Genomic DNA, 12,044 nt, shown 5'->3' on the forward strand with positions numbered 1-12,044 from the left:
GGAGGGAAAACCAGTTCCTTGTAACTGCCGACAATATTGCAGGGATCACGAGAAGTTGTGTCCAGGAGAAGGCAGGCAGCCAACCCCAAATCAGCACAGTACAGTGGTACCTCGGGTTAAGAACTTAATTCGTTCTGGAGGTATGTTCTTAACCTGAAACTGTTCTTAACCTGAAGAACCACTTTAGCTAATGGGGCCTCCCGCTGCCGCCGTGCAATTTCTGTTCTCATCCTGAAGCAAAGTTCTTAACCCGAGGTACTATTTCTGGATTAGCGGAGTCTGTAACCTGAATCGTATGTAACCCGAGGTACCACTGTACTGCTCCAGCAGCCCATGCAGGAAGCCCACTGAGATGGTGGGCCTGAACCAAAGCTGTGCTAGAGGGGTTTTTGCCCTAGGTGAAGCCTCCAGAGGGGTGCCATTGAGGCTCCCAGTCTGTGTGCATGTATGTAAATGTGTGTGGCGTGTGTGTATCAAACTGAGTCTTTGACCTGGGTGGAATAAAGTCTAGTTTCACCCCTGGGTGGGTGGGGTGCAGAGCTCAGCAAGCTTCTCTGCTATTTTTTCAGAAGCACAACCACCAATCTTCCTTCCTCACCGTGAAGGAAGGAATTTCACCAGCAGCTCCTGGAAGTCCACCTTCTCTTCCTTTTTGCACTTGGTGTTCCGCACCCGAGCCGACCGCCTCTTGGCTGTCTCGCCGCTGTCTTCGGGGATTCGCTTCCGCTTCACCCCTTTCTTTGATCTGTCCCCCACGGAGGCATCCCCTAAGAAGAGCCAGAGAACGTCCAGGTATCAAACTCCTGGCCTCAACAAGGACACACTTGATCAGGACGGCTTCCCCTGAACGCTGATTTGCAGAAGGCAGAATTCTTATTGCCACAGAAGCCAAGTAGGGGGAGCCAGAGGAGCAGTGGCAGCCCAGAAGACACCTTGCCCCACTCCCCAAAAAGGTGGCTGCTGCACCAACAGCCACTCCATAGCAGCAGCAACATCATGACCACACAGAATCTCTCCTCCCCATTCTCCAGGCAAATGTCTTCCAAAAGCCCCTGGAAGAGTTGCTTGCCTCATCCACCTGGGAGCTGGCTAGCAGTTGCCACTTCTGCCTTCCAGACTCTCTTTGCACCATGGACAGCATAAGCCAACCTATCATAAGCATCCTACCACTTCTCTCCGCAGACGACCAGCTCTACTTCCACTTTATTAATTGGTCCATGAAGAACAGAGCACAATGATTCAGAAAACCCTTCAACATCCACCCAGAGAACATATTCATGTAATGCATCCCTCACCTGCAGGACTGACTGATTCCAGAACACTTGGACTGGGAAAGGTGGGCGTCACTGGTGTGTATGTTAGGAGTGGCTCTGTCACAGGCATCTGGGGATTGGTGCTGACGGGGTTGGGCTGTATAACACTGACGGGAGCGGACGTTGCCGGGACGTCAGAGTGCTGGTCTAGATCTTGGTACTCCAAGAGGTCAATTCTCTTGCCCAGGCTGGGCCGAGGCGGCTCGCAAGTGGTCAGGTGTTGATACATAGCCAGTAAGCTCTCCCCGAGACACTTCCACCTGCAGGACAGCACATGATAGACAACCAAACACAAGCTCAGCACTCACCCAGGGGCCAGGGCAGGCAATGCTCCCATTTCCTTGCCTTTAAGCCACATGCAGAAATAAGGAGAACGTTTGGGAGCAAGGCAGCCGTTTTCCACAAGGGACCAAAAGCCAATTGTTTACAGGAATCATTAAGGAAACATTGCTTTAAGTTCACTCTACAGTTATCAGAGTAAGTTTACACCCAGTTTAGACCTACGTGAAAAGGGGGATGGGCTGGACAAGCTTCAGGTCTGGCTCCCTTTTTCGCACCAAGAGTGCCTGCCTCTTCCTGCGCAACTCCAGAGCTTCCTCGATGATTGTTCTAGTCTCAGACGGACTCACGTTGACATTGTGGACTGACAAGTCACTGGAAAAACAAAAGAAGCAGCAAAGCAGCTGTTTAGATGATTCCGTGTCATTTCACAGCCAGGCAAATTCCTTTAAATTTAGCTAAGTTTACATTACCCTGCCGAAAGTAAAACAGCTTAATTACTTGGACACCCATTCAACAGCAACTCTGGAAGCTGCATGTCAACAGCATGATGCCTACAAAACGGTGGGTTCGTTGTGGCAATCTCTGCCTTTCCAATATGGGAGAAGCAGCTTCAGGTCACAAACAGGGGACAGAACAAACCTCTCGGAACTGGCAAAGAGGCCGCATGTCCTCACTTTGAAATGAAAGCTTCTGCCACAATTCCTTCTGATGCAAGACAGGAGCATCAACATTCTTTACCTTCAATTTTGGAAGAAACTCACCCTTTGAGGAACATCCTCAAGGAGTCCTTCCTGAGGCATGGTTGCTCCTCAAAGATCTTCTCCTTGATGACCAGCCCTTTGCTGTACAGGCAATCCCTCTCCAGAGCTTTGCAGATGAAATACAAGCAGGCTGAGGGGAGGAACAAAAGCCACATATTAAATTCATCCTAAACTCTCTTTTTCCATATCGGAAAGTCACGTGCATCCCAAAGGAGCACTCTGATAGTATACAGTGATGTGGTCTTCCTGGAGCAGGAGGGGTATGCTAAGATCCAATTTGGCATGTCTGACTTGCATTCTGTAAACAGAACTAAGGAATATATCATTGCATTTCACATGCTGTATAAATACCTCAAAGGTTTTTCCAGTAGCCCAAAGTGTTGAACTAAAAATATTTGATTGGGGGGGGGCACATAAAACAGCAAAGCACACTGAGTACGGTGACTTAGTTTATATTCAAACACACTGCCAAGTTTTAATTTGAAAATTATTTTTTCCTTAAGATGTAAAAAATGTATGTTCAGACACGTCAAATCAATACTAAACATTTCTGTTACACAGAGCAAGCCATAAATAATGGCTTACTGAGAACACAAGTCAATCATGCCCACTTTGCCCCACCACACTGAGACATGGAAGAGAGAAACCATGGCCCCTGGCTTAAGAGTTAGGGCCGAACCAAGGATTGTGGTTTGTTTTGCTCCCAGCTAACCTTGTTCAGTAAGCCAAACACAATTTTTGTAGGGCCACCCTAGGAACTGAGAGCTGCCAGACCCCGGCACTTTGTGTTTTTAGTTAAAGAAGGGCTTTTTAGAGGGCTTCTCACCTTATGGTGTTGATGCCATTCCCTTTATCACCACATGCAGGGAATCATTTTCCCTTACTGGTTATTCTTTTGGCTTGCTATGTTAACACTGTTATTGTCCAATTATTATTTTAAGAACTCTTGTTTGATCTTGTGTTCACATCTTTTTATATAATGCATGTTTTGATTTGTAAACTGATTTACTGTATAGTCTTTTTTTAAAATAGAGATTATATATATTTTTAAAAATATACAGGTAAACAGTAATGAACAATATCCACCCTCTAGCCCTCAATAGGAAATAACTAAACTACCAACAGCTTATCAAAAAACAACAGAGTTTGCTATCAGGCTATTTTCACCCTCCCAACACCCCAAAAGTGAGCAACACCAACCCAAGCAATAAAAACAGCAACTCCAGCAGCTGCCTGTACCAATAGATGTAATGAGCTTTATTTGGAAAAATAAAACAAAATGAATACAACTTACTTGTGTAGTCACTGAGTGTGTAGAGAACTGTAATAAGGTTATCTAAACAAGGCCAGTGGTCTGGATTACAGGTGAGTCCTTCTTCAAAGGCATGGCGTGCCAGAGGCAGGCGCATCAGTCTGAGTGCCACATGCCCAATCTTATACCACAGGTTGACATCTGTCGAGTCTAGCATTACAGCCTGGATAACACAGTATATAACAATACACTTTTACATACGCACACAAGTGTACATTGTACCCACAATGGAACCTGGAAGTTGCACTAACAGTTTGGGGCTCGAAGGCTCTAGTGTAAGAGTGGTGAAACCTGGATCCGGCCCACCAAGCCTCGGCCTTCCTCATGGCTGAGTGTTGCGGCTTAGCGCCCCAGGATCCTCTCTGCTGCAGCATTAAATGCATGTGAGGCAGAAACTCTGGCCCTGGTGAGTGCGAAGGAGAGATGCCTGTACCTCCAAGTAGAACTCCATGGCCGTCTCAAAGTCATCACGCTGTGCTGCGAGCTGAGCTAAGTTTTTGTAAGTTGAATACTTTAGCATCAAGCCCGGGTGCTTTAAGCCCTCCCTCTCATCACCAGATGGAATTGCCTGAAAATTGTAGACGAGAGACGCAGTTTGAGATACAAACCTTCATTAATAACACAGAATGGTTACAAACCCGCCAGGTGCCAGCAAGCAGCATTCCAGAGCACCCGAGGGACTTCAAAAAGCAAAGCAGACACTGTTGTAAAATACAATCAGTATCAAATAGCCCACAGACCCACTACAACAAATACCGGGGGGGGGGGGTTGCCCTCTCTCTCTCTCTCTCTCTGCTTAATAAGAAACTCCTGAGGGTTGAAGGCCCAGCGAGCTGCTTAACCACCTCTAGAAATGGACATCTATTCTCCAACCACTCAAAGCTCCTGACTGGGCAAGTGACAATCCTTCCAGGTTCAGACACAGGGAGAAGGGTCATGTGGAAGAGCAGATGCTCTGCACGCGGACGCCGCAAGGCACCATCTTCAGTGAAACAGGGATCTCAGGTAGCAGCTAACAGGAAAATACCCTGGAGAGCCCCCAACAATCAGTGGAGATTGTTGAAAACAAGCAGCTTTTTAGTGAAACAGCATCTAAAGTCTAAATTCTTACAAAAATGAAGGTTTGGAAGAATGGATCATCGCACTACTGACCTATGATGAGCATTCAAGTGCTCATCAGGTTATTGAATAATCCTGATGCCCACTGAGCTTAAAAATGCTGGACATGATTCAGCGTGTATTTCACAAAGAGATACTCTGACATTTGCCCCCACTGAAGAGCTTCCTCCCACTGGTATGTTATTGGTGGCTCACAACCTGCCAAACTTGGGGCCATCAAACTCCCCGAGCCTCAGCTCAACAAGAGACCTTCTCATGGTTGAGCCTGGGAGTGCTTGTAGCAGAGAGAGCAGACCACACACCCCACACCACCTAGTAGGAGGAAAGCCTACTGATCCCATTTCACTGACCTCTCGCAGGAGGCGAGTTTCAAGCAGTTCATGGTAAGCTTTGGCAGATTCTTCGAAGAGGTCATGTTTCTGAAGGTCCAAAGCTTTATGATACAAGGCAAATGCTTCTGCTTCCTAGAGATCAAAATTGACATTCTAATTAACCGACTTTGCTCAGAGCAGAAGAAAACACCAGCTCAGGGTTAACAGCAGAACTTTGCTTACTTGTGCCTCCTTTGTCTGTGTTTTGTGGCTTTTAAAAGTCCCTTCATGGTCATCTTCAACAGTGGAACTGGCATTCAATGCTGCAATCCTGATCTAGAAGTGGGACAAAAAAGCAGTAGTGTGTGCTGCTGATAAATCCATTGCAATTGGTGGTCTCTGACTCTGATTTCAGCAGTTTTTCCCTCAAAACACCCATTAACAAATAGCAGGGGCAAAATATGGGACATCAGTAACCATTGTTGAAGGAAGAGAGCCAGAGGGAAGATACAGCCATCTTGCCAAGGAATAGTGAAGCCATTTGGATTACAGTTACTAACTTCTCTATGAAGAGTTAACGTAGAAGTAACATTCTAAAAGCATGCACCAACACCAGATTAGAATACAAAGGGGAAAGAGAAGCGGAGTTCCCACACAAATAGATGAGCAAGCCAGAAGTATCTATGGGGAAGAGTATCCAGCTTCACTGAGACCTGCTGCCACAATTTTTTCTAAATAAAGGAGTCAATGGCTACTTTACCATCTTTGAAGAGACTCAGTGTTGCCATTCGCCACCTCTGTTGGTTCAGTTCACTGATGAATCTAGGGAGCAAAACCCACATAATTTATTGATCAAACTAGAATCGTCTGCCCTGCCACAGAGCACATTGCCACAGAAGGGCAAATGCTCGCTGAAACACTTAAATATTATTTCCAGTTGGATTTAAAAGAAACCCTGAGACATCCCAAACTGATAGATGTCTTTTAGTTGAGATATGCAAGAGATTTCTAAAGCTCCTGTTATGGGAAGTAAACGAAATGTGGAAACCCAGAGCGAGCTTGTGAAGCCAGAAGACATGGCACCAAGCTGGTGCATCTACAGATACTCCTAAAACAAACTGAGCTCCCTTCCCATCTCAAAAATCGATTTAGGAAGAGTGTCCACTTACGCAGAGGAAGCACAATCCTTTAGGTGCCATACGTATATGAACAAAACAAAAGGCACAAAACCAATGCTTTTATCTACCACCATCACTATAAAGTCACCCAAGCAAACAAGAAGACAACAGAGGTTGTCCCGTTACAGCAAATGAGAGAACCATGTCCACCCAGCACAGCACTGACAGGGCAGCTGCTCTCCAGGATTTGAAGCAGGGAGTCTCTCCCACCCCCAACTAGGGATACCAAAGACCTGAGTGCCAGTCCCTTCTGCCTGCAAGTCTTTTGTCCATGCTGCCCGGGGCTGCAGAGCGTGGGTCAGGCCAGCAGGCCTTTGCAGCAGAACCAGAGTTCAAGAGGCAGGGCAGCAGCACTGGCGGAACCGAGAAAGATACCAGCCTCTTTGCCCATCTGCTGGCTGCTCTGACTGGCAACAGCTGTCCAGGCTTGCAGAGAAGGCTGGGCCCCAGCACCTGCAGGCTCGAGGTGCTGAGCACTGCAAAGCCAAGTGCTCTGCCGCTGAGAAGCTTACCAATGAAATATTGACGGGAAGGGGAGGGGAAGGGGCGCTCCATGGCCTTTTAAGACAGGAAGCGGGAGAAGGCGAAGGCTTACTGAGCCTTCGGCTGACACAACGCCCTGGCGGTGTCTGCCACCTTGCTCCAGCGCACCCCGCACCCCACTTCCGGGGCGGGTGCGAGGCCTGACTGACAGCCAGGCGGGGCGCCTCAGCACCTGAGGGACGGAAGAAGGGCCCCTATTGCCGCCCACCGGTGCCGCCCACGCGAGCTCGAGCCCAGGCGGAAACCCAGCAGGTGAGGCGGGCCGGACGCGTCACGTCAGCGCAGGCTGTACCGGCTGGACTCCCGCCTGTCAGGGGCGCCGAGCAGAGCCGGGAGAAGCCGCCGCCGCCGCAAGCAAAGCGGCTCCTTATTGGTCCGCGGCGGCCGCCCAATAAGGAAGCGGGATGCTGTGTGGGGGTGGGGGTGGGGAAGGTGGGGGTGGCCTCGAGGGGAGGGTGGCGAAAAGAGGGCGTGGTTCCCACCGAGGCTGCGCTGTGTGTTTTCCCGCCAAAAAGGCCGCCCTAAACCCAATAAAAAAATGAGAGGGGCTGTTCCGCCGTGAGACGACGAGGCTCGTGGCAGCGGAGGGTCTCGGGAAGGAGATATTGCCAGCCCTCCTTGGAGATGCTGCGTGATGGCTACCCCTTGTGCATTTCCAGAAAGGGGCTCGTTGCAGGTTCGATCCCCGTATGGGACACCTGCATATCCCTGCATTATTGAACCCCCAAAGGAGGTTTGGGGCGCTGCTCCGTTTGCAGCTGTTCTCCAAGCCGTGCAAAGCTACTTTTAAAATGAGGCTGCATTTTAAATTGCATTTTAACCTGTATTTTAAATTGGGGTTCCCCCCCCATTATGTTTTTATTGTAATTTTACTGGTGTTAGCCACCCTGAGCCTGGCTTTGGCCGGGTATAAATAAAATTCATTATTATTATTATTATTATTATTATTATTATTAATTATCTCCGCCGCCTAGCCGGAGCAAGGCCCGTCTGCTGCTGCTGCTTCCCTGCCCGAGAAGCGCCAGATCCCAGCGAGGAACCGCGGCCGCGCCTTCTCCCGCCTCGGATCTGCGCTCTGCTGAGGCCAAGGGCGGATCGGAGCACGGGAATCCTACTCCGGGGCTCCTCGGGCTCCGTGCTGCCTGCACGGACTGGCAGCATCCGTGGCTCGCCGATGGGTTGCTGCCTGCAAGCCCTTAAGGAAACCGTCTTCGGGGAGGGGAGGAGAAAACGGGGCTCTGCCCGCCGTGTCCCGCAGCCGCTGGGCTCCTCCCAGCGCCGAGAACTGCGACCCCGCCCCGAAGGGGGCCGGTCCGGAGGGGGCGAGTCTCCCCGCGTAGCCAATGCCGAAGTCCGGAGGAGGAGGAGGCAGCGGCGGCCGCGCAAAGGGACCCGGTACCCGCATCGCTGCCTCTCTTGAGCCGCGATGCCTTTCGTGGAGCTGGAGACGAGCCTCCCGGCGGCGCAGCTGCCCCGCGATCTGCCGGCCAAGCTGTGCGCTGCCGTGGTCACCATCCTGGACAAGCCCCAGGAGGTGAGGGAGCGCTGCCGGCTACCCCGGGGTAGCAGGGATCGGGATCCCGGGTCCTGCAGGCCCGGCAGAAACTCACTGTCTTTTCCCCTTCCTCTGGGTCTCAGCGGGTGAACGTGACGGTGCGCAGCGACGCGGCGATGGTGCTGTCAGGGTCTGCGGCTCCATGCGCCCAGCTGGTCGTCTCCTCCATCGGCGTGGTGGGCACCGCCGAGCAGAACAAGGGCCACAGCGCCCGCCTCTTCGACTTCCTCACCAAGGAGCTGGGCCTCGGCCCCGACAGGCGAGTCTCGACCGAGGGAGGGAGGGTGAATCGAGGCCTGGAAGGCGAGGGAGCTCCTGGCAATCCCGAGCGCCGCCAACGTGCTCTCCTTGGGTGACCTCCAGCTTCCAGAGCGCGCCCACTTCTCCTCCCTCCTCCGCCTTTCCTCTATCGCGGGAGGAAGGTTATAGCCGGCTAGAAGAAGCTGCTCCCAACCCCGCCACAGCACCTTTTGACACTCTGTGATTGCCTCCTCCTCCGTAGGAGCAAACTCCTAGGGGCCAAGCGGTCCATGGGCGTAGCCCGGGGGGGCAGCCCCCCCCCAGATCAAGTAAAACAATGGGAATACTTAACTAACGGATCAATCATATCGGTTCTGTTTCCCTAACAGAGTTCTCCCCCCCCCCCAAAAAAAATCCTGGCTATACCCATGGAATAGGTTTGCGCCCCCCAATAAAATATTTGAGGGAAACAGGCAGAGGGCCTTCTCGGTAGTGGCACACGCTCTGTGGAATGCCCTCCCACCAGATGTCAAAGAGAACAACTACCAAACTTTTAGAAGACATCTGAAGGCAGCTCTCTTTAGGGAAGCTTTTAATGTTTGATGTGTTACTATATTTTAATATATTGTTGGAAGCCGCCCAGAGTGGCTGGGGAAGCCCAGCCAGATGGGTGGGGTATAAATAATAATAATAATAATAATAATAATAATAATAATTATTAAGGGGCTGCCCCCCCAGTGGATCGGCATTGCCATTCAAATGGGGTGTGTTCACCACACCATGTGATTATGCAGGGCTTAACTGCCCCCCTCCCCACATTTTCTTCAAGTTGGCACCCGCTGCTCCCCAAGCATTCAGGAAGAAAACCAGCCCCAGCCTTCTTCCTGGGCAAAGGGTGCAGAGTACAAGGCAGGGAAAGGATTGGATGACACTTTCTGTGGCAGGGGCTGCCACTGCCGTACACAACCTTGGGTGCCTTTCTTCACCGCCTGCCATGACTTTCCATATCTTCTCCCACCCCCACAGGATCAACATCCGATTTTACCCACTGGAACCTTGGCAGATTGGCAAGAATGGGACGGTCATGACTTTCTTGTGAGTTGGCCAAAGACCCCCGAAGACCAGTGCCAACATTCCCACCAGCTCCTGGGACCCCTCTCTTGGGGGAAGGGGAGTTAATCATTTTCTCTTCAGACCCACTTCTCAAAAAGGTTTTTTGCTGTCCCACCACCCTTCATTTTGCCTGAGCTCTCTCTGCCGTAGTGGGAGTTCTCTTTTATGTGTCTTTGTTTTCTCGAAAAGCCATCGAATCACATCCCATGAACAATTAAAAAACACATGTGTTCCCTTCCAGTGCTTGTTTCTTGAAGATGAGACTCAGCCTTCTGCTCAGCTATGACTGCAGGGAATATAAGGCCAAAGCCCCTGAGTTATTATCAAGAGGGTCAGAAGGGTCGTAAAGCACTTTGCTGGCAGGTAGGTGCCAGAGGCAGGAATCATAATTGGAGAGAAGCCAAAACAGTTGCTGCAGCTTTGCCTCTTGATCCATGTTTTCCTCCCCTCACCTTCCAGAAGGGCAATGAAACCTCAAGGTCATTTTTATGCTCACCCTTTTACTGCTTACCTATTCTCTAAAAAGTAAACTGTCCACTTGGTAGAGCTGGCCAAGGTCTCTCTTGTGCATAGCATTATGCACTAATCCCCCATCCCCGCAAAGTGTTTGGCTGCTTTAAAAAGGTCAAGGAACCCCTGACCATTAGGTCCAGTCGTAGCCAACTCTGGGGTTGCGGTGCTCATCTCGCTTTATTGGCCAAGGGTGCTGGTGTACAGCTTCCGGGTCATGTGGCCAGCATGACTAAGCTGCTTCTGGCGAACCAGAGCAGCGCACGGAAACGCCGTTTACCTTCCTGTCGGAAAGGTCTACTTGATCTACTTTCCCTTTGACGTGCTTTTGAACTGCTAGGTTGGCAGGAGCAGGGACCGAGCAAGGGGAGCTCACCTCGTCGCGGGGATTTGAACCACCGACCTTCTGATCGGCAAGTCCTAGGCTCTGTGGTTTAACCCACAGCGCCACCTGTGTCCCTTTGGCTGCTTTACCAAGGTTTAAAAAGAAAAAAGCCTGAATGTAGCTGGGAGAACACACCTTTTAACCATCCTCGAAAACCACCTCACCTACTGCAGGAATCTGTAGAAAGACCCAAAATGCAACAGCTTCCTGAAAAAGGGGGCAGCTGGAAGTGTTGCAGACTCCTGACCCAAAGAGCCCCTGGCTGAGCCCTGCAAAGCACGGCAGGCTCTTCCAATGTCACTGACAGGAGTTGCTGGTAGAGTTTTATGTTCCCATAGCTGGAACAGAGGCAGATTTAGGTGAGTGCGACCGGTTTGCCTGCATTGGGTGCTGAGCTGAATTTTGGCATTGCACACGGCTGAAATGTTAAAGCCCAAAGTCCACCACTGGCTGGAGGGTGTGATTCTGCACTTCAGAGCAAGGTTTTGAACATGTGGGATGGAACATACAAAGCATGACCATGTAGCTCAGTATTGTCCGCACTGACTGGCAGCCGTGGCTCTCTAGGGAACATTCCCTGCCCTACCTGGAGATCCCATTGGGGGACCGAAACTGCACCTTCTGCATGCAAAGCAGCCGCCCTACCACTGAGCTGTGGCTCTTCTGTTGATAGATCAGGAAGCAGGGAAAGGGACCCACAGCTCTAGGGGTCTACATGTGCTGGCAAAGAGCCCCTCGTTCGTTCTTTGAACTGCTTCACACAGGTAGAGATAGATGGGTGGGAAATGACTCTGGGGACAACTAGCAGATCTGAGAGGGGCAGGGACTTGGCCTGCCAATCCACACTCCTTCCCCAAAGGGGTCATCTTGAAACATTAGTTGCCGTTGAGCAAATTTCCAGGTATCAGCCAGGTACCAGGAACCAAAAAGCAGTCTCCCCCCCCCTCCCTTTTTGGTTTTCTGTTTGAAACAGCATTGACAAAAGAAAAGGGCAAACTCCATCGGGGACTTACATGGGGATCATTTTATCCAAGGTGGTCACTTTATGTTGGCTTCAGTCCCCCTTTAAAATGAGGATGAGCCAGACACATGCCTCAGTGCTTATGGAGAGGGTGCTTTAGGTAAAAGAAGAAAAAAAAAAGCCCTCAACGCTACAGTGAGAAGCACTGAGCCCAGGAGACTTGGCAAAGGTGCCCTGTACCTGGGCCCAGCCCATACCAATCTGCCACACCCTCGTCTCACATTCCTGCTCCCCTCCCTCCCTATCTAACAGATGCTCACAATGGTACCCAGCCAAGAAAGAGCCAAATATTTGCAGGCAGTTATGAAAGCCTTTCTGCAAACTCTACAATTGTGACGTGATGGATCTTCCTCTTTGTAGCATAGAACCAACACTGTTTGTGGTTGTTTTCCGTCTGATGT

At 50.5% G+C, this 12,044-nt stretch overlaps 2 protein-coding genes across 2 annotated transcripts in view; one reads left to right on the top strand and one right to left on the bottom strand.

Moving 5' to 3' along the window:
• The window catches only part of CABIN1 (calcineurin binding protein 1), a 60,672-nt gene extending 53,491 nt beyond the window's left edge, over positions 1 to 7,181 (bottom strand). Inside the window, 10 exon segments of the mRNA XM_083716796.1 lie at positions 599 to 767; positions 1,296 to 1,573; positions 1,818 to 1,967; positions 2,357 to 2,486; positions 3,651 to 3,831; positions 4,102 to 4,236; positions 5,138 to 5,251; positions 5,342 to 5,434; positions 5,859 to 5,920; positions 6,789 to 7,181. Of these exon segments, the coding sequence (XP_083572922.1) occupies positions 599 to 767; positions 1,296 to 1,573; positions 1,818 to 1,967; positions 2,357 to 2,486; positions 3,651 to 3,831; positions 4,102 to 4,236; positions 5,138 to 5,251; positions 5,342 to 5,434; positions 5,859 to 5,861 (1,253 nt within the window). The 5' untranslated portion in view covers positions 5,862 to 5,920; positions 6,789 to 7,181.
• Positions 7,182 to 7,798: 617 nt separating this feature from the next.
• On the top strand, positions 7,799 to 9,967 carry LOC310834260 (D-dopachrome decarboxylase-like). Its single transcript, XM_083717810.1, has 3 exons — positions 7,799 to 8,353; positions 8,458 to 8,633; positions 9,641 to 9,967. The coding sequence occupies exons 1-3, from the start codon at positions 8,246 to 8,248 to the stop codon at positions 9,711 to 9,713; spliced, it is 357 nt and encodes a 118-aa protein (XP_083573936.1). The 5' UTR covers positions 7,799 to 8,245; the 3' UTR covers positions 9,714 to 9,967.
• The last annotated feature ends 2,077 nt before the right edge of the window (positions 9,968 to 12,044 follow it).

This window comes from Podarcis gaigeae (assembly GCF_964106915.1).
Source record: "Podarcis gaigeae genome assembly, chromosome: 16".
Lineage (NCBI taxonomy): Eukaryota > Metazoa > Chordata > Lepidosauria > Squamata > Lacertidae > Podarcis > Podarcis gaigeae.

Excerpts from the sequence above, each read along its gene's own strand:
- LOC310834260 (XM_083717810.1), top strand. The coding sequence starts at position 8,246 with ATGCCTTTCGTGGAGCTGGAGACGAGCCTCCCGGCGGCGCAGCTGCCC. Across the intron at positions 8,354-8,457 it reads TCCTGGACAAGCCCCAGGAG|CGGGTGAACGTGACGGTGCG; the intron begins GTGAGGGAGCGC and ends TCTGGGTCTCAG. Across the intron at positions 8,634-9,640 it reads CTGGGCCTCGGCCCCGACAG|GATCAACATCCGATTTTACC; the intron begins GCGAGTCTCGAC and ends CCACCCCCACAG.